The 22,889-nt window shown below is 43.1% G+C and overlaps 1 protein-coding gene across 8 annotated transcripts in view; it reads right to left on the bottom strand.

Moving 5' to 3' along the window:
- The window catches only part of NEBL (nebulette), a 398,972-nt gene that overhangs the window by 99,571 nt on the left and 276,512 nt on the right, over window positions 1-22,889 (bottom strand). For 6 of the 8 annotated variants that reach the window (XM_077490939.1, XM_077490938.1, XM_077490937.1 and 3 more), the window contains 2 exons: window positions 15,851-15,961; window positions 4,212-4,322 (listed from right to left, as the gene is read on the bottom strand). The exons of the other annotated variants lie outside the window; for them this stretch is intronic. In XM_077490939.1, the coding sequence (XP_077347065.1) occupies window positions 4,212-4,322; window positions 15,851-15,907 (168 nt within the window). In that variant the 5' untranslated portion in view covers window positions 15,908-15,961. The remainder of the gene's footprint in view (window positions 1-4,211; window positions 4,323-15,850; window positions 15,962-22,889) is intronic. 8 annotated transcript variants of the gene reach the window in all.

The raw sequence follows: 22,889 nt of genomic DNA on the forward strand, positions 1-22,889 counted from the left end.
TTAATGTAGAGCCATCTTTTTATCAACTGTGGCTCATATCATGTGTACAATATACATTTTTTGTATATACAGTTATTGTGTGTTCTTTCTCTGACAAGCCTCCTCTGAACTTAGAGGAGAACTTTATTCTCACATAAATTTGGTGTGCCTATTATCTATAATTCTCACTAAACTAGAAATGCTACACAATGCATGAGGACACAATCACTGGGTACAAACACTAATGCAGCAGTTTTTTAATTCACAGTTAAATATACTCCTGTTTATTCTGTAAATTCCCCCCTGAAATGTAGGCTCTAATTAGACGTATAAATATCGAGGACAAATGTGCTCCTTCTGTGCCCGTCAGAGATGAGCTGTAAAAATAGCTGATTGCGTCTCTGTCAATTCACGCCGATATTTTTCACAGCAGGTGTTAGCACCTCACCACATCTGACTAGAAGAATGGATGTGCACATGATGCTCTGCCTGATAAAACGCCTTTACATTCCCCCATGGCTCAGTACAGTAAGCAGAATATATTACACTATGGTGGCAACACCCCAGCAGGGCCATGTTTAGAAATCGCCCTGCACCCAGTACATTCCTTATAAAGACAGGCCACTTGTTATTTGCATTAAAGGATTGGTGCGAGAAATATCAGTACTCACAATAAAAATGTCTGTTGCATGTGTAATATACTTATCACACTCAAAAAATAATTTCTCATAGGCAAAAAGTCATTATTAATGTCAGTGTTGATTTTTTCCCCATACAAGTCATTGAGAATGCAGAAGCAGCTTAATGCAGTTTAGGAGGTGATCAGATGCACCTGTGAAGGTACTCAGGAGAGTCTCAGACTAATCTTAAGCTCTGGTTCACACTGGAGTGATTTGGCATGCGATTTGACATGTCAAATCGCATGCCAAATCGGGGGCAATGGCACCGTCCAAATCGGTGGGACACCGCACCAATTCCCAAAAGTAGTTTCTGTACTACTTTTAGTGACTTGGGGGTGCAGTTTCCATAGATGTTTGTGCAGCAACCCATACAGATGTCTCTGATATCCCCCCGAAGTTGGGACTGACATGCGGGAATGAAATAGTTTTTTCATTCCCACAGTCAGTGTGAACCTACACTTAAGGATAATTCACATAGACGTAGAGGTCTTTGTCCACATGCAGGGCAGGGCTTAGAGTGGTGGGTGCCCCTGGGCTTGAGCTACTTTTGGGCCCTACCTTCTATACATTACCGTATTTATCAGTGTAAATACGGTAATTTTTTATTTTTTTTTAAGAATAAAAACTTTTAGGAGGGAAGTTTAAGGAAAAAACTTACATTTAAATGCCTATCAATGCAGCCTTATCAGTGTCCATCTCTGCAGCCTTGTCCATCATTGCAGCCTTGTCCAGTGTCAGTGTAGCCTTGTAGTTTGCAGCCTTGCCCCAGTGTCATTTGCATCCGTCTTGAAGTTTAAATATGGAGCATATCTCGGCGGCTATCGAGTCCTCTCGGCGGTGTAACGACATATTCGGGGACCCATCGCAGTTTGCTACAGAAGTGACGTTCTATCGCCACCATCTTGGTACACCACACACTCGTCCACAGTAAGGATACACTAAGAAGGGGTAAAGCGGACATCTTGTTACACCCACCGGAGTTTTGCATTTTACATGTATTTATAACAGTAAAGTCAGTTTATATAGTGAAATACAGGACTTAGAACTCCATCTGACTACTTAGATCTTGAATTTTAAAAGCAGCGGCAACCCTGCTTATCTCACAGGTTTGCTAATCGGAAAGAAGTTTACTGCTTTTAAAATTCAACATCTAAGTAGTCAGATGGAGTTGTAAGTACTGTATTTCACTATATACTAAATTGTGTATAATAATAATAATATACTAACTCTAATGTTATAAATACGTCTAAAATGCAAAACTCCGGTGGGTGTAACAACATGTCTGCTTTACCCCTCCTTAGTGTATCCTTACTGTGGACAAGTGTGGGTTGTAGCAAGATGGCGGCGATGGAATGTCATTTCCGTAGCAAACTGCGATGGGTCGCCGAATATGTCGTTACAGCGTCTCTTGGGTCCTCTCGCTGTCCCGAGAGTAGCCGAGTGTACTCGGCTCGGCTCACAGTCACGCCCAGTCCCTGTATTATGTCCATCATAGGGCGGGACTGGGCGTGACTGTGAGTGGAGCCGAGTACACTCGGCTATGTATCTCGGGGGGCCCATGGGCTTGAGCCCAGTCAAGCCCAATGGTAAGTCCGGCCCTGTCCACATGGGATGCCAATGGTGTCGCTACTGAGGTGGGGGAAGTGTGAACCGCACACGGGTGACACCCAACAGAGGAGTGACACCAGGGGAAGCCGCCGACTGACCATTCGGTGACAGGCGGAAGCAGAAGGAGGCCGTGGCTGCAGCCTCCAATCCCAAAAAAGTAAACTCACTTGGCAGAGCAGGTCGGAGTCCTAGGCTGTGATCGTGCCTCAGGAGCCTTGCTACACAAAGCTTGTAAAAAGGAGCTGGCACACATTCCCTGCACACAGCAGAGAGCGCATTAATCCTGATTATGCCTGAACCAGCCAAGTCCACCCTGGTGCCTAAGAAGGCTGTGACTAAGAGCCAGAAGAAGGATGGCAAGAAGCAGAAGAGCAGGAAGGAGAGTTATGCCAATCTACGTGTAAAAGGTGCTCAAGCAGCTCCACCCCGACACCGGCATCTCGTCCAAGGCCATGGGCATCATGAACTCCTTCGTCAATTACATCTTGGAGCACATCGCCGGCAAAGCTGGCTCATTACAAAAAGCGCTGCACCATCACGTCCCAGGAGATCCAGACTGCCATCTGCCTCCTCCTGCCCAGAGAGCTGGCCAAGCACGCTGTCTCCGAGGGCACCAAGGCCGTCACCAAGTAAACCAGCACCAAGTAATCTCCCATCCCCCTCATCATCATCCCAACACAAGACACAAAGGGGGGAAAAAAAAAGGAGCTGGCAGGCTGTAAGAAGGTGAGAGTCTGGTATATTTTTTTTAGTTGCGGGGTGTAGTTTTTATATTGGGCGGGGTTGAGAAAGTCTCCTAATGTAGTATGGGAGGGATAGGGGAGCCCCCCTTTCTCTCTCCCGCCCGCCCTCTCTCTCCCCCCACCCTTCAACCCCCGCTCTCTCCCCCCACCTCTTTCCCTTCTCCCTCTCTCACCCCCGCTCTCTCCTGCATCTCTTCCCCCCTACCTCTCTCACCAAACCTCTCCCCCTCTCTCCCTCACCCCCTCTCTCCCACCTCCTTCTCTCTCCCACCCCCCTCTCCCCACAATCCCCCCTCTCTCATCCCCTTCTCTTTCTCACTCCCCTCACCCCCCTTTGCCCACAACCCCCTCTCTCTCACTCCCCTCACAACCCCCTCTCTCTCTCACCCTCCCTTTCTCTTCCCTTCCAACATTTCTCTCTTTTTCCATCTCCCCCATCTCTCTCTCCTTCCTATTCCTATCTCTTCTCCTGGGGGGCGGGGGCAGTTTGGGTAGCACTGTAGTAGGCTAGTGAGGGGGTTAGGGGGGAGCACTGTGGCAGGCTAGCAGGGGGGGGGGGCATGTTTTACTGCAGGAGATGACACCAACCCTAGTGACACAACTGCGGAATGCACAAGTGCTACGTGCATCTACATGCAGGCAGTCCCATTCATGTCTACTGAGACTTAGTGGTTGCACAAATGCAGCCATTGGTCCCAATTTCACAGCCGTTTGGATACAGGCCCCCGAACACAGACAGTGGGCGTTCAGGGACACGCACCCACACATCTGTCAAACTGGGACCAGCGGCTGTGTCTGTGCAGCAACTGTGTCCCAAGAGACACGAACGGGACTATAGATGTGCACAACAGAGAAATTTGTTTAGATTAATTTGTTATGTTAATCATTTTGTTTTGTCATATTCATTATGTAAAGCCACATACACACTATCAGTTTTTCTGCTGAGTTTTTCCTTCAGGTTTACCAAAACCATGTAGTAGAAGGACCTGCCTGATTGCATACAAATTGAAACTCCTAAGGTTTGCCCTCATATTATATGGTTTTGGTAAATCTGAAGGAAAAACTCAGCAGAAAAACGGATAGTGTGTATGGGGCTTTAGAATGATTTGTTCTTTGAATAAGTTTAATTTATTCTGATTCATTTTGTATATTAGTTGTTCTGAAATTTCAGATTTGTGAAATAAAAATTGTAGTTACTCACGTTGCTCTGGTGTTTATTTACTTCTTTTGCATGCTTCAAATCAGGAGGCTCGAGCATTTGCGCATAATTCGATTTCCCCTTTTCTGCATCATGTTTCTGCTTGTATAGAACCTGCAGAAAAAAAAACGATATGTAATCTCAAGCCCAAACTACAAGAGCTACTTTACACAATCTTCAGCTCCAATACTACAAATGTGAGTGATTAATCGAATATAATCATGGAGTGATTGCAGCTAAATTTAATTCTCTTTTAATTGCAGCAGAAGTAATCTTTGATCAGGTTGGAGCTTTCTCAGAGCAAGGAATGACTTAAAATGAACGAACATTAGAGATATTATTTTATTATTGTGTGTGCCTTTTCACATTGATCAGTTTTTAATGCAATTTTGATGTTTAAACAGCAGCACGAAAATGCATGAAAAATGTATCTCTTTAAATAGTTACATAGTTACATAGTTAGTCAGGTTGAAAAAAGACACAAGTCCATCTAGTTCAACCACAAAAAAATAAAAATAATATCATACAAAACAAATAATAATATCATACAGGTTAAATCCTATGGAACGTTTCACACCAATGCGCTGCGAGTTTTTAAAAATCCTGCATGCTGTATTTTTGATTTCAAAACCGCTCCAAAAATGCACCTCCCATTGAAAAAGCATCAAAAACAGGAATTCCGATAACGTACCAAAAATGCATTAAAAATGTATAAAACACATATGCTTTTTATTTTAGGTTTTGTAGAGTAAAATGACTATATGTATGACAATCTATGATGTTTGATATGCAGCTATGAGATTGTAAATTTCTCCTTTCCTTATGGTTTTAAACAAGAGAAATCTATGTGTGTCTTCCATTCTTCTTTATGTGCAAAAAACAAAAATCGTTATACTTTTATATACCGTATGTGTTATTGAGTTGGGTGGTTATCACAAATATCCACATTTTTCTTTGTGATTGAGTACTAGAGGGCTAGAGCATTTGCCTGGTTTTTACTGCTGCCTGTGTCCCTGTTCTGGACATCCGCCCTAACTTCCTGTCCCGATGACACCTGAAACATCCTGTCACTGAGACAGGAAATAAGCAGAGATCTCAACAAGAAGAACATAGGTAGCAATAAAAACATGTAGAAACAAGAAGGTCCTGGACTGCCGCACTCTGTAGAAAAGGCGTCTTTATTGTGAACAGTAAGATAAAATCCAACATACAGTCAAATAAAACGTGGAGAAAACAGGGATCAATGGCTAACGCGTTTCACATCGTTTGATGCTTAGGCATAGCTTACTCAGAGCCACAATTTATAATTGGTTTATTTTTGGGTAATAGTGTATCTTTGTAATTGTAACAACACTTTTTTAAGTGAATATTTTTAACATAACATCAGAGTTTTATTGTGACTGTGAGAGAAAGACATCTCTTGCTTTTGTTCACATAGATATATTGATGATACGCTTGATACGGCCCTCTGGCCATTAATCTATAAAACGTTATATGCTTATCATAAATGGATTTCTACATTTACTCACATCTTTTATATATATATATTTTTTGATTTATATATATATCTTGTATATCCCAGAGGTATATATATTTTTGTTTGTTGCTTTTTCACTTACCCCATTTATACGTGTGCGCTGTGACGGAATATGTTCATTTTTAGTTTATCATTTACTGACATTAATATGAATACAAATGTTTTCTAGTATCCTTGGTACCAGCTTTTGTTTCACGCTCCACAGGTGCACTCTATCTTTGGGATTTCAAGCTCTAATTGTGTAGAAGGCGTGTTTGCCTAATTGCAAAACTTTGGTGGATTTTTTCTTCAACTTTTTTCTTATACACACTGTTGGTTTTTGGTAATTTAGCTATGAGTAAGCATCAAACAATGTGAAACGCGTTAGCCATTGATCTCTGTTTTGTCCACGTTTTGATTTGACTTTATGTTGGATTTTATCTTATTTTTCACAATAAAGATGCCTTTTCTACAGAGTGCGGCAGTCCAGGACCTTCTTGTTTCTACAGTCTTGTGCAGAGCCAGCACTTGAGAGTTCACAGTAGGGCGGGAGAACCTGTTAAGGTCCGGAGGCTTAGTGAGTGGCATTCCTCTCTCAGCAATAAAAACATGACTGATGTTCGAACACTAAACCACTCTATTGAAAACTAAAACAAAAGTTTTGGCTGGATTGGCTTCTATTGGTTCAATGTTGCTACTGTAGTTCTGGCTCTTTAAGAAGCACAGCAGAGCATCTCCACCATGATTGTGACCGAGTGCAGGGAGACAGGAGTCCAAGGAGGATGCTGAATGGCCGCAGCCTTGGACTGGAGCCCATCTGACCTACAGAGCAGAGCGAGCAGAAAGAGAGAAAAGGGGGCCTACCGGGAGCCAGGGAGTGGCTGTGTGTGTTTGGGACCCTGCGGGGAGAGAGAGAGAGACGCTGGACAGCAAAAGTGCAGCCAGCCAGCAGGGAAAGAACTTGCTAGGCACCAGAGAGAGACAGGTATTGTGTGCTCTCCACAGATCCATGTGGACCACTAGAGAAGCCAGCCAGAGAAGAGGGAAGGCTTGAGGAGGGAGACCCAGGGTATTACAGGCTGCCTTTCACCTGGCCATTTCCCCAGTGGCATTCCTAGAGTGTGAAGATCACTAGAAAAAGACTACAATTGCAGATTCCAATTCGTCATCCATCATCATGCTGCAAGAAAGTAGTGCAACCTACTGCCATCCACCTTCACATTGACTGTAGGAGCGGCCATTAAGTAGCATACTGTACCCAGGAGGACCTCACCAGAGCATCAATGCGATGAAAGGCCTATTAACCCCCACTTTGTATTTACAGTAGTTCTCTGCTGTTTGCTAACACTTTGCTGCTGTTAGAGAAGTTTTACCAAAAGAGATAAAATCATTGTTACTGTTTTCTGTAGATTACAAGTGCTCTCATTGTAGAATGAGCACTCCACCAAGCGTTAAAGGGGTCCAATGCCCTGTAGCTAATCCTTTGCTTGCCAGTGGTTTAGGCAGGGCCATATAGCAATAGATAAGCCATTCTACATCAGAACTACTTGTTTATTTTGTCTTAATTTATCCTGTCTGGAAATTGCTCGTGCTAATGTTGTTTTAATGTTGTATTATTTGTTGCCTTTGCTCAACTGAACTTTGTCACGGGTCTTGTTCCTGCTTTAATAAAGCCCATTCAATTGGTACTGCTGTGTCGGCGGTTGAGTTCAGGTATTGGGCTGGTCATCACTGGAAATGGTAAGAGAACCCAAAGATTCCAGTGGCTCCTTAGGTAGTCAAATCCACATTACATAAGCAACAAGCTAAATTCTTCCTGAGCTATGAGCCATTATCATACCCTGCACCTTTTATTCAGGACAGCCTGCTGTGAATCTTCTGATTATCCTTTCCCTCAATCTACATAAACTTCTAAACTCTGCATATTTATGGATGCAATATTTCAGCCAGGGCTTTTTTTTTTTTAACGCTAACAGGGTGGGGGGGGGGGTGCTTAGGACGGGCCCCATTTTGGCATCTCCAGCACTGACTGTATGTAATGGTAAAGGGTTCTGGGGTATGCTGCAGGGTCTATTGATGCCAGCTGCTGGGGAATCTATTCTAGCTGGAGGAGATCTATTTTTGCAGGGGGGTCTATTGTTGCTGGTGGGGTACCTTCAGTGCCAGGACAAGGCTATCCAGTGCCCAGGGCAAAGATACCAAACTGCACCCCCTACTTTCCCTTAGGGTCAGGGCACCCACATCCCTGCAATAAACCATTGTGCCTAGGGCAGCCGACCCTCTTGCCCACCCTTTGTCCCTGCCCTGGGTGCCTTATATTTCTGGGGGGGGTGTCAGTTATTGCTAGGAAAGACTGTTGAGGAAGAGGTCTCGTGTTGCTGGCTGCCTGAGAGTCTATTGCAGGGATATGCAATTAGCGGACCTCCAGCTGTTGCAGAACTACAAGTCCCATGAGGCATAGCAAGACTGACAGCCCCAAGCATGACACCCAGAGGCAGAGGCATGATGGGACTTGTAGTTTTGCAACAGCTTGAGGTCCGCTAATTCCATATCCCTGGTCTATTGATTCTGGCTGTGGGGAGATCTGTTGTTGCTGTCAGAGGTTTATTGTTGCTGCCATGGGAATTTTGTTTGGTCCATTGTTGGGGGGGGGGGGGGGGGGTTGTTGTTGCTGGAAGGGGCTCTATTGTTACTCAGGGGATCTATTTTTACTGCTTTTCTTGTTATCATTAACAAATTCTATACAAATTGCTTATCACCACAAAATTTGACTTGGTTCTGTATTCTCTAAAAGGGCAGTAACGGGAGGTGGGTAGGGGGTGGAACCAAGGAACGGTGATCAGAGATGGGTAGGGGCCAAAAAAAATTGGAATTTTGGTCGGAAAAAGCTCTGAGGGTTTTCCCGAAGGAATTCCGACGGGATTTCGCTCAATCTGTCTTGCATACACACGGTCACACCAAAGTCCGACCATCAAGAACGCGGTGACATATAAAGCATACGACGGTACTAGAAAAAGTAAGTTCAATACCCAGTAGCCAATAACTTCCATCTCGTAATTGAATCTGAGCATGATTGAGTTTTTTCACGTCGGAATTGCATACGCACTAACGCATTTTTCGGATAGGAACTTTTTCCGACCGACTAATTGAGAACATGCTCTCAATCTTTTGGTGGTCGAAATTCCCCCAGCAAAAGTCAGATGGAGCATACACATGATCGCATTTTCTGACCAAAAGCTCTCATCTGTCTTTTGCTGGCCGAATTTCCGATCGTGTGTACAGAGTATTAGAAAGGGGGAGTTCCTGCACCTATTCTCTGAGAAAAAAAAAAGCCCTGATTACAACTAGTGAAAAAAAAGAAATTTACCATTAGATCAAGTTATGGGAAAATTACTTTCACCGCCGGAGCCATCTTTTAAGCCAATTCCAGCTGAACTTTATTTCAGTGATGTCATGTGAGTGTGAAATAAGTAATATAGTGTCCATTTCATGACTAATTGTATGCCAGCGCTTTATACACACAGCCCTTATTTATGACAGAGAAAATATTCGCATTGCCAAAAGTATCCTTCATTTTTACAATGACAAAGGGAAAGCTCGTCTATCGACGTAGTTGTCTGTGGTTCATTTTTCTTCGGCAGATGGCTTTCCCGTGAAATGTGCCTGCCACATTTGTCTGAAGCCTTGTAAATTAATGTAGCATTTAAAAAAGAAAACCCTGTGTGTCATATTGGAGGGGACGGAAGACAAAGCATTTGCTATAATACATCACAAGGAGCTGACTTTTAGTCTTTCTTTTTTATATTTGGCAGGACAAGAGACTCAACTTCCCTGAGGCTTCTGGGAACCTCTTATGGATACGGAGACATGTCCGGGTTCAAAGTTCTAGAGCCCAAACACTTTGAAACTTTAAATTAGGACAATTCTAAGGCAGGGTGTTCAGAGTAAGATTCTTGTTAGAAAATGTAATAAAAAAATGTGTCTAATCTTCCATTGACGTAGGCAAAAGTTAACAGAACCTCTCTTTCATAAAGTAACTTTTAGTTTACTCACCCAGTAAAGTGAACCTGTCAGGTTTAGAAAACTATTAATACGGCTTTGTGCCTTTGAAAACCTCCAGATCATGTTGGATGCACTGCTGCAACATGATGCACTGCTGCAACATTCCAAGCTGCAACACTGTCCTGTTGTATGTATTATATTATAGCTAAACCCAAGAACAAAAATTTTACATATTGAAGCCTACCAGGCCTTAGATGGCTGCATTCGTTTTCTTGTTTCAAGCTTTTTTATTTCTTGATTTTCATTTCGAGATCCTATCAGTAACACATTTTTTGTGTGGGGAGGTGAAGTGTGGTGTGGCGGCAGTAATTACGCAGACACCGGTTGCAGAGAACAGAACTTGCATTAATGCAGGACCCAGTAATTCACAACAGACCCGGCAGGAAGGCACCCAACAGGGAACGAACACTCATGGCAAGTAACAGAAACATGTAGCAGAGCAGGTCTCAGATGTGCCGTCAGTACCTGTCTCGAGGAGCGAAATGTGGCCTAGCTGGTTCGGACTCAAATAGGGAGCTTTCCGGGTTCGAATGGTGTGTCCCTATTCTTTCCCTACTTGTCAGGAACCTCTCCCTGCTGCTGATCACTGTCCCTGTCAGACGGATGACCTGTCCCTAGACTACTCACATGCAAAATGCATGTGATGCCTGGGTGCCAGGGCCTTAACCACATCAGCCCCGGAAGAATTTACCCCCTTCCTGACCAGAGCACTGTTTGCGATTTGGCACTGCGTCGCTTTAACTGACTATTGCGCGGTCCTGCGACGTTGCACCCAAACAAAATTGACATCCTTTTTTCCCCACAAATAGAGCTTTCTTTTGGTGGTATTTGATCACCTCTGCGGTTTTTATAAACAAAAAAAGAGCGAAAATTTTGAAAAAAAACACAATATTTTGTACGTTTTGCTATAATAAATATCCCCATTTTTTTTTTAAAGCACGTTTTTGCTCAGTTTAGGCCAATATGTATTCTTTTACATATTTTTGGTAAAAAAAAAAAAAGCAATAAGCGTATATTGATTGGTTTGTGCAAAAGTTATAGCGTCTACAAAATAGGGGATAGATTTATAGCATTTTTATTATTATTTTTTTTACTAGTAATGGTGGCGATCTGCGATTTTATTTTTTGCAATATTATCATGACTGCAACATTATGGCAGACACATCGGACAATTCTGACACATTTTTGGGACCATTGGCATTAATACAGTGATCAGTGCTATAAAAAATAATTGATTACTGTAAAAATGTCACTGGCAGGGAAGGGGTTAACACTAGGGGGCGATCAAGGGGTTAACTGTGTTCCCTGGGAGGTTATTCTAACTGAAGGGGGAGGAGACTGACTAGAGGAAGTGACAGATCGTGGTTCCTAGCTAACAGAAACACACAATCTGTCACTCCTTTCAGAACAGAACAGGGAAGGGTGTGTTTACACACACTCGTCCTTGTTCTGTGTCTCCTGTTCACGATCGGTTGGGACTGGCGGTCATCACGACCGTCGGCCACGAGCATCATCCCCCAGGGGTGCGTGCACGCGCCTGCTATCTCTGAACTGACATATAGCTACGACGGCTCACACAGGGGACCCAACCTGCCACAGTAAAACTGTGGTGGCTGGTCGTGAAGCCGTTAAAGAGGCTCTGTCTGACCCAAGATGGCTGCTAGAGTCACATGGGGTGGAAGCATCCAATCAGATAGCTTCCCCAGTGACCCTGTAAACCATAGAGGAACCATGTTCCTCTTGACTTCATCTCCCCTGCAATGCCACTGCAGTTGAGCGCCACCTGCAGTGCAGAAAGTAGCCTGCACCTGCCTACACCTGTCCCAGTCCTGCCGTAGTGTGACTACACTCAAACACTGTACTACTAAATACGAGGTAGTCATCCTAGGACAGAAAGTGTGTTGGGACCATAGTAAGTAAGGATTATAGTGAGGAAATGTTCTGTATTCCACAGGGAGATCTGGGATCAATAATTACTGATAAGAGTCAATGTCCACAGGAAGTTTTTTGTTGACTGGATTTTTAGTAGGATTAACTGGCATTTTTTTTTTTATTATTCACTTTGTTTATTGGTTTTACAAAGGGAATCTGCAACAATTTTCATTGTCAAAAGAGATTATAGATATTTCCATGACATAGAAGATTTTGTAATCTTTGGAAAATAATTCACAAGAATAAAGGGTGCATAACAGATACCATATTTGGAACTTGCCACAAGCAGATGGTATGAGTGTATGGGTAAAATGTGGGGTGAAAAGAGGGAGATAGAAATCAGCTTTTAACCTCCCTGGTGGTACGATTATTTCGGATTTTAGGTGCTAAAAGCGGTACCATTATTTTGCATGAAAATTTGGCGTTTTATATTGTAGTCCTGTAATTCTTAGGAATAACTCTCTTAAATCTGTCCAAACCAGAGTCTAGCAGACATCCCGGGTATGATAAAGTGAAAATGAAATGATGAATTATAATATAATAAATAACTATAAATAATCATACCAAATAATAATATAACAATAATAAAAATTATTCAATAATGTAATCAAATCAAAAACACTGAAATTTGCTCAGTTGCAGAATTGTCACTGTCATTACTTTTCAATATTTAATGACGGATCTCCCCACAAATCGCTATCGCTCAATTCTGCGAGTGATTATAATTTATTATCGCTGTTTTCTAGCTGGTCTAAAACCATTTTTGATGTAAAATGACAGTTTGGTTGCTATGGACAATCTCCAGTTTCCAGGCATAAAGAACAGTTTTTATAATATAAAACTGCATGCAGGACACTGGGCAGACCACTAGGGACAAAGGGGATGTGAAATATTTACATACAGCAATGTAATCTGTAAGATTACATTATACTGTATGTATACTGTCTGTTTCACTTTTAGAATTTGGCGCCGATCTTCGTCCCCGTGCATCGCAACGCTCGCAGGGAACGGAGATCGGGTCCGTGATAGATCGAGCGAGACACGGCTCTCTCGTACACCGGGGGGACATCGATGGATCCAAGGGAGAAGGTAAGTAAACATCCTCCTGGATCCAGCGATGCAGTCCCGAGTCTGGCTCGGGGTTACCGCTCTTGGTATAAAAATTCCACCCCGAGCCAGACTCGGGAATACCGCCAGGGGGGTTAATATATGAGTTATTTGGAGGGATGTGATGAGGAAGGGAATTCAGATGGATGGTTTTGTTGAATCAACTTGGGATAGGGGAGAAACATTGGTGGTAAAGAGTGTAGAGCTGGGGCAGGATAGAACGGGTATTCCCAACTGGCACGCTACCCCCTAGAGTACTACGGTAAGGGGTCTAGGTTGAATCCAATAGGCATTTTTGGTATTTATTGAACAGATATAACAAACGGTTGTTTGTTGTTAGGATTTACATACACTACTATACTACACTGAAGACCAAGAATCAAAAGGCTCTTCCAAGTACTTCTATAAACCAACAAATACATTTCAGTGCACTTAGGGAAGTCTCCTACAGAACAAAGCCACCAACCAAATCATTACACCGGACACACATCCAGGAACGTTGGATGCCTGTGGCCCTCACCACACCGTGGTTCTATCCTCGGTCCCCTCCATCCAGGATACAGTAGTGATGTACGGGCCAATGCATGGCTCCATAGCGGTGGACACAGGAATCCGACAGACCCGAAAGGGTGTCGCAAGTAAAAATTATCCTGATGCTCCAAAATGTGGCAACTAGACTTCCAAGACCTCTGGGCATGAAAGGATTAAAGAAGAGATTCTTCTCTATACGCTCATTATTTCTAAAACCTTGATTAAACCAAGCGAAAAAAATAAAAAATCATGCTTTATCCTAACAGGAAACATAAATCCTAGACACAGCTACAAAACCTTTTCAGGCCTAATTAATGATCTTTTCTCCCCCAAATTATAAAAATCCAAGAAACACTTAAAGTTTAATTTATACACTCTTAAAAATATATATTTTTTAATGCAGTTTTGAATGGTCACTAGGGGGGATTTAGCTTATGACATAAGGCCAGTATTTATTAATCGTGTATAGACTTTTTTTTTCAAGTGTTGCTTGAGAAACCTGGCAGAAGTACAGCATGCAGCTATCCGTAACAAAGATTCTTCTGTGGCTGAGAGCCGTGCCACAGTCCGCCAACTGACTCCGCAAGGTGTCTGCCAGTGTTTGTTTTTGCCACTTGAGTTGTTAGCCAACAAGTAAAATAAAAGTCAACATCCTGACTATGCAATACAGACTATATAAATTATATATATATATATATATATATATATATATATATATATATATATATATATACATATATACATATATACATATATATATATATATATATATATATATGTATATATATATTTTTTTTTTTAAAGCAAACCTATACCCCAATATTATTTTCAAGCTACAGTAACAGTTTTGCTGGGATGAACAAATGAATAATAATATGTAGATTAAAATGCCTTTTCTAGAGAACACGTTTTTCTAGACTCGCCAAAGCATAGGTATTCCATCATGTCATCTCTTTTGAAGATGAGGATCACAAATCAAAGCAAACCCACCCACCCACCCATCCATCTATCTATGTCTCCATGCTTTATTTTGTTAAGAAATCACTTTGAAAAACACCCCCCCTAACATTTCTAGCCATGGCCATCTTGAGTATGGGTGGCGTTTACTTCCTGTATTCCATCTGCCCTTAGCTCAGACACGAGGGTGTGCTTAGTTGAGAAAGCCACTCCTCCAGATGAAGGAAAAAAATGCCCATGAAGACTCCTGGGATAGATGACATCATTTTGGCCTAGGCTAAAAACCAGTAAGCAACTGAAGAAATGTACAAAAAAGTTTAAGGCTCCATGCACACTGAAGCTGATAAACTGCAGTTTATTGGAGTTTGGGCGTTTTTTGTAAAAGCCCATAAACTCCACTCTATGTTAGCCTATGTGTCCATGCACACATGGACGTTTTTCAGCTTTAATGAGCAGTGGAGTTTATGGGCTTTTTTCTGAACGCCAGAAATTCGCGTTCAAAGTGCCGTTTTTCAGCGGCAAAAAACGGCAAACGCTCATTAACGCTCATTAACGCTCGTTCATTAGTGTTCGGCATTCTATTTTTCAATGCATTGTGGGATTTTTGGAGTGTCCTCTGTGTATTTTTATAAAAAACGCCCATTAACGCTAACGCTGTAAAACGCTCATTAACGCTCATTAACGCTAGTATAAAACGCTGTTAAAAGCAGGTTTTTCAACCAGCGTTTTCTGCCACCAATCTGGCGTCCAGAAATAGCTTTTTTGAGCTTCAGTGTGCATGGAGCCTAAAACAGGTAAAGATAATCGACCTTCCTATTTATTTACTAAAGATAGCAGCATAAGGATTAAAAAAAATGGTTCCTCTTTCAGCGGAGATCATGTGATTAAATTCCTGGGCATTTTACAAATGGGCAATAAGTCAGAAAAATATTTCAGCCCTTCTGTTACACTTTATGTATCCACCTCAAGAAGACTGTTAATCTTGCTTTAACGAGACAATGGGGTTGATTTACTAAAGTCAAATAGACTGTGCATTTTGCAAAGTACAGTTGCACTCTGTAAGTGCAGTTGCTCTAGAGCTTAGTAAATGAGGTAAAGTTTCACTTTACAAAGAATACCCAATCACATGCTTCCACATGATGGGATATGGGTTAGGTTCACTAAAGACAAACAGATTGTTCATTTTGCAAGTAATGTTGCACTTTGGACAGGAATTTGCCCCAGAGCTTAGTGAAAGAGATGAAGCTCTGCTGACTTCCATCATCCAATCATGTGCAAGCAAAAATGCTGTTTTTATTTTCCTTGCACATAATTGGGTATTCTTTACTGGGTGTAATTTGACCACATTTGCTAAGCTCTGGGGAAAATTCCCTTGCAAAGGGCAATTTCCCTTGCAAAGTGAACAGCCTAATTTCCTTTCCAACGCCCCTTTGCCACATTCATTGTATATGTATGTTTTAGGCCAGATGCACATGGAAGTAAGAATTTACTGTTTATACTCTGGATCTTGTTGAGTAAAATATTTTGCTGATGATACCTCGCTCTGGAGCTGGGACACTTGTTTTGCGAAGACACTGTCCAATGTTGCCGGCATCTGCTTGTACAGGGGGTTGGACAATCCTTTCTTTCCAGCTTCTTTGTATTTCGTCTTGAAGAAACAAAAAAAAAACGGTAAATATTACAGGTGCTGTGAAGATTTAAACTAAAAAGATTCAAAGAAATGAACCATGTACTTCAGTTCATTTATTAAAGTGGTTCTAAAGGGTGAAGGTTTTTTACCTTCATGTATTCTATGCATGATGGTAAAAACCTTCTGTGTGCAGCAGCCTCCCTCGGCCCCCCCCTAATACTTACCTGAGCTCCAATCTCGATCCAGTGATGTGCACCAGAGCATTGGCTCTCCAGAGACTCTGCCTCCTCATAGGCTCCCGCTGCTGACAATCACAACCGGTGAGCCAATGAGGAGAGAGGGGCGGGGCCAAGCCATCAGTTTACATGATGTAAACTGAATCTGTTTTTTCTTTAAAAAAATGTGACAAAACAGATAATGTCTGTGTGAAGGGGCCTAAGTGCACTCCTATGACCCACAAGAGAAGTATGGCCAAAAAAGCTTCTGATGGGGGGGGGGGGGGGGGGAGGTTGTCTGTTACTTATCTATGCCAACACAGACCACTGGAATGGGAGGGAAGCAAGTGCATTTGCATTAAAATGAAAGGTATTTGAAGGCATTTCCAAATAAAAATAATTGAAGAGCCATAACAAGTAGCAGTACAGGTCTATAATTGAAGAAAAAAAGTCTAAGACTTTAATTGGGCTTTAACCACTTGCCAACCACGCTATAGCAAAATGATGGCTGCAGTGCAGTCAGCCAGTTCTGGACGGGCGTCATATGACATCCTCCCGTGTTCGCACCCACTGTGGTTCTCCAGACACAGCTGATGACAGCTCGGGGTAAAGTGCCAATCACAGCAGCTCTTTACCCCATGATCAGCTGTGTCCAATCACAGCTGATCATGATGTAAACACACTTGCTGGTTATCAGCATTACTTTCCTTGGGCTGTCACAGTGTGAGGAGAGGAGAGAGCCAGGAACCAGCTAGTGTGAAAGTGTCCTGATGATCAGTGCAGCCCCATCAGTGCCCATCAATGCCGCCTATCAGTGCCAACCAGTGCCCATCAGTGATGCCAACAAGTGCTGCAAATCAGTGGCAATCAATGCCCATCAGTGTTGCCAGTGTCGCATATCAGTGCCCATCAGTGCCGCTTATCAGTGGCATATGTCAGTGCTGCCTCATCAGTGCCCACCAGTGCTGCCTCATCAGTGTCCACCAGTGCAGCCTCATAAACGCACATCAGTGAAGGAGAAAAATTACCTCTTATAACAGAAACTAAGAAAAAAAAAATGTTTTCTTTTTTTCAAAATGTTCAGGTTATTTTTTGTTTGTTTAGCAAAAAATAAAAAGTCAAGTGGTGATTGAATACCACCAAAAGATTACATTATACAAATATCTCAAAGGTGATTTCAGTAACTGTAATAAACTGTTCACTCTAAAAAGGACACGCGGATACAATTTGAGGTTATAAAAAAGGAGATTTAACCTTGGATTGCGGAAAGGGTTCTTTACTGTTAGAGCAATAAAAAAAGTGGGGGGCGTGGCCTGGACGCTGAGGAGAATGGCAGCATAACTAGAGTGCTCCCGCTGAAACGGAGGGAAAACAGCAGATACCGGAGGTAAACTCGAACCCACGGCTTACAAACCGACATGGGAACATCTTCCCGTGGATCCTCCACGTCCCGATCCAGGTCTCCTCGTGATATGTCTCACGGAACGAGCCAAAACATCCCCAGGCCGGCAATATGGCGTCCTCACGAGGCCCGCCATCATCTCAAACCACCACACGATCCTCACGACCAACCTCTGCTAATGGCGAGATTGTACTTGAACCGCAACAACACCCCAGCCTTACCGATCTTAGAACAGTGGCGGATGATATAAAGCAAACACTAACAACGGCTATATCGGAGCTCCGCATCGACATTCAAACGATAGCGAACAGAGTACAAGAGGTTGAACATACAACAGCACAACATTCAACGGTACTTCGTCGGTCCTGTCAGGTCATAGATACTCATACCCTGCAACTCAGAGATCTGAACCGTCACATGGAGGACCTTGACAACCGCGGTAGACGACATAACCTTCGTCTCCGTGGTCTCCCCGAATCGATCGAAGCCGATCGTTTGAGACCGGAGGTAACGGGCCTGTTCAACTCTATCCTGGATCGTGATCCCCTCACCCCTATAGGATTGGAGCGCATTCATCGCGCCCTACGCCCACGAGGCAAGGAGACGGACCCCCCCAGGGATGTGGTCTGTTGTGTGATTGACTATCAGCTTAAGGAGGACATACTCAGACAAGCGCGGGAGAAACACCCGCTGATGTATAACAATACAGAAGTTCGTTTGTTCCAAGACCTTTCCTCTATTACGCTTCAACGTCGCAAGGAACTCCGCCCACTTTTGGAGGTTCTACGTGCCAGGGACATACAATACCGCTGGAAGTACCCATTTGCATTGTCTGCTTCCGCGCAAGGACGTTCGGCCTTGCTTAGAGTTCCGGAGGACCTCCGCCGCTTCTGTGCCACCCTGGAGATCCCCTTCACGGACGTACCGGATTGGTACGCGGAATTTCGTCCGCAAACCGGAAGACGTCACCGGCCCGCTTACGAACCGATGGAAGCTCAGGAACAGAGTAATCGCAGACAACGTTCGCCTTCCACTGATCAACTTCACGGTTCCCGCAACGACCCTAATCATAACACCAGCCCGACGAAGGCGCCGCACACGAGAAGAGCTCGACGGGATCGTTGAGCAGACACGGGCGTCTTAATCCTTCCACGAAGCAGCTAACCGGGACTCTTCAGTTAGTTTCTTATCACCTCTTTCCCATCTTATTTTTGGCTCGATTTTTTCTGGTTACAATATGACTCAGGGACTTATCACTGGCAAACTAGCCCCCTTTTTTTTTTTTTTTTTTTTTTTCTTCTTTTGCTATAACGTTCAGGCTGCACTGGGACTGGTCTCTGAGCATAATCCAGGTTTTTTTTTTTTTTTCTCTTTTTTTTTTTTCTGCATTACAAGCCTATATGTTAGAGCAAAGTATCTCTTTAGTAATGTTTGTTATTCCTCTCATAGGCGTACTCCACATGGACCCAATGCAGCGACCCATGGGCGACTTCCTTATATAGAGAAAGCACGCAATTTCTCACCTAGGTATCGTATGATTCCCCAGACCTGTCTTATGTACTCATGGGTTGTACAATTGAGAGTTTTCCATTCGTTTCCATTCCTTTCCCTTCACAACTCTGCGATGTGGTCCATGTGGATTGCCCCTCCCCCCAGTTTTTCACTGCTACCAAGCATGAGGGAAACTCTGGCTCCTGTTTACAAGATATGGGATGATCTCATAGGCCCCTTCCTCTACTGGGACCCCTACTACTAACATGAATAAGGAGTCACCTAACTTCTGATAACCACCCAGATATTCATCGGAACCCAGGGAAATGGGGAGACTTAACGAGCACACTCAGTTTCATCTGGGATTTTATCCTAGCTAATTGACATCCCGGGTAATAATCACTACCTCAAGGGACTTGGGCTAAGGCACCTCCTCAATTCCCCAATATGATGTGGCCAATCTCATGCTCTCCCCTTCTTCTTAATAGGGGGACCACAAACATGTAACTTAGGTATTATACGGTATCTGAGGGATCTTATCCCTTATATCATTACCTTATTGCACCAACACAGGTCAGATATATCTATAAGCCCGTTTTTTCATTTCCACAACAGCTACTACAATTTTTGGGGGGGGTTGCTAGTGATGAATCCTTGACCCGTCCTCGAGCCTATATTAGTTCAGTTCAGGAAAGAGTTAGTCTCGTTGTATTGCCACATGGTACCTGCTTAGTCTGACAACCGTGCTTTAGCTTGCTTTTAAAGTTCATTAACTGTTTACTTTTGATGGGGTATAACCCATCTTTCATGTTCTGCTACACTTCCTGGTCTCTATTTCTATCCTTCAATGTCTCTTCTCCTTAACAATGTTCTATGCATGATTGTTCCAACTAGAGTTTCCAGATAAATATTACTTGCCGTCAGTTTCGCACCCCTTGTCTTCAATCCTGTTATGCTTCTCCTACTCGTATCTGCAGATGGAGTGCCTTTTACATTAGTTAGGTACATTTGCCAATGCTCAATCCTTCTTTCTTGATTCTTTTAACTATTTTGCCAACATTCTAGACTGTCTTTAGGCAGCTTTCATCTCTCTCTCCTCCTTCTTTAGCTTTTATATCCTTCCCTCCGTTCAGCTGCTAGCATATACTAATCTTGTATTTTTACTCCTCAACAATCCGGACGACGTCTCACACAGAGATACTCCGTTCAACCCCACCAATTTAACTACCATCAGATTTTGGACTATCTCAAATTCGTCAAGGTTTAGTCCTGTGCACTGTATTTACTGCATAGGACATAGCGAGCTGGTTCTCGCTGCAAACCTTCGAAGAGTTGATTACTACGCTAGTCTCGATTGCACTTCTCTATAATTCACGAGTGTAAGTTCCTTCGAGACTAGGTCTCCTCCCTCACCCACCCCATTCCTCCCCTACTTCCTCTACCCCCTTTCTCCTCTAGTGTTACTTCTACGCTACGTAATACAAACCCATATAGATACTCGTCTTGCCGAACCCAGTCGTCACAAACCCAGGGAGCTCTATCGCGCCTCTCACAAAACCGAAGATAGAATGGCCTCCCCTTCCTGCAAGTCACACTCCATGGCTCTCTTGCTGAAGTTGGTCTCCATTAATGCTAAAGGTCTTAACTTACCGGAAAAGAGATCCCGGCTTCTGCGGGAGTGCCATAAATTGAAAGCGAATATAATATTTGCACAAGAAACACATTTTCTGACAGGCAAAACTCCTAAAATGTCAGATAAAAATTTCCCCACGGTTTTTCATTCGACGAATCGCCACTCCAAAACAAAAGGTGTGTCGACCCTTATTTCCAAAAACACACCCTTTCAACTAATAGATTCACTAAGTGATACTGAAGGGAGATACTTATTTCTTAAAGGGACCATTTACTCCAAACCAATCACAATTGCTAATATATACTCTCCCAACACAAAACAAGTTACTTTTTTCCGCTCTGTCTGTGACCTTTTATCCTCCTTTTCATCAGGAATTATCATTCTCGGGGGAGATTTTAACGTCCCCCTGAATCCTATCTTAGATTCCTCCTCTGGTTCCTCAGCCTTGCCATACAAAGCCTTGAAACTAATTAAATTGCAACTTCAAAACATCTTGCTACATGATTCCTGGAGAACGCTGAACCCACAGGGAAAAGACTATACATACTACTCCCCTATTCACCAAAAATACTCCCGAATTGACTATTTTTTTCTCTCCCAACCTGACCTTCCCCTCTTGACTAGGGCCACGATAGAGCCGATGACTTTCTCGGACCACCACCCGATCACCATTCTTCTACAATTTCCCGAAACGGTAACCAAGTCTAAAACGTGGAGACTTAATCCCTCTTTGCTCAAAGACCCAATTAATGTAGCCAAAATAAGCACTTGCATTACAGACTATTTCAGACTTAATGAAACTCCCGACACCTCCACACTATTACAATGGGAAGCCCATAAAGCTGTAATTCGAGGGGAATTTATCAAGTTATCCTCGCTTCTTAAAAAAGAGCGCCAGACCAAAATAGCAGCACTCATGTCCCAAATTCGCGTGTTGGAAGCCACACATAAACAGACACTAGCACTACAGACCTACCAAGCCCTGACCCAAGCCAGGAAACAGCTATTAGAAGAACTTAACCTGAAAACCAAGAGACAATATGTTTTAAGAAATAAACTCTTTTATGAAAAGGGTAATAAAGTGGGCTCTCTCCTGGCTAGAGCAGTGCAAAGCAAGAAACTTAACTCAACTGTACACCATATCACTGACAACCACGGTAAAGCTCACACTACAAATGAAGCTATAGCCCAAAAATTTGAAGAATATTACCAAACACTTTACAACATTCCCTCTAGACCCACCAAGCCCAGTAGTTTGACTAGGAGACAACATGTTATTAACGAATTCCTCTCCAAATTTGGCCCGAAACGTATTTCTCAGGAAAATGCCCAACAGCTTAATACTCCCTTATCCAAAGAAGAATTCGATAAGGCAGTCAAGGAGATGAAGGTCGGGAAAGCACCAGGCCCAGATGGCCTTCCTTTGACATATTACAAAACGTTTACAGATATACTTAGACCCCGCTTTCTCTTAGCTTATAGATCCTTTGCCTCTACCTCTCATGCCCCCCCACATATGCTTGAAGCACACATTACGGTAATGCCGAAAGAGGACAAAGATCCTTCCCTGGTAATGAATTACCGCCCCATATCACTCATTAATATGGATGTCAAGATTTATGCTAAAGTCCTAGCAAATCGCTTGTTACCGCTCCTCCCGTCTTTGATCTCATTAGATCAGGTAGGATTCATCCCGGAACGGGAAGGTAGGGATAATACTATTAAAGCACTAAACATTCACCACTGGCTGACCTCTACCAATAAAAAAGGATTTTTTCTTTCCCTGGATGCCGAGAAGGCGTTTGACAGGGTGGCCTGGGATTACATGGACTCGGTCCTCAAAGCAATAGGATTGCCGGCTTTGCTTCTCTCATATATTCGGGCCCTGTACTCCCAACCGACCGCCAAAGTGTGGGTCAATGGTCACCTGTCAAACGCCTTCCGGCTCCACAATGGTACAAGACAGGGATGTCCCCTCTCACCGTTGCTCTTTGTTCTCACTCTCGAACCCCTTCTCAACAAACTAAAACTTAACCCAGATATTAATGGCATTTCAATCAATACACGCATCTATAAAATAGCAGCTTTTGCGGATGACCTCCTCCTTTTCTTAACCAACCCGCATATCTCTATCCCCAACCTTCTTTCCGATTTGGAGATGTTCCAATCCATCTCAAACCTTAAAATAAATTATTCCAAATCCAT

Source organism: Lithobates pipiens, unplaced genomic scaffold (assembly GCF_037356315.1).
Source record: "Lithobates pipiens isolate NorthernLeopardFrog02 unplaced genomic scaffold, aLitPip1_a1.2 Scaffold_19, whole genome shotgun sequence".
Taxonomy (NCBI): domain Eukaryota; kingdom Metazoa; phylum Chordata; class Amphibia; order Anura; family Ranidae; genus Lithobates; species Lithobates pipiens.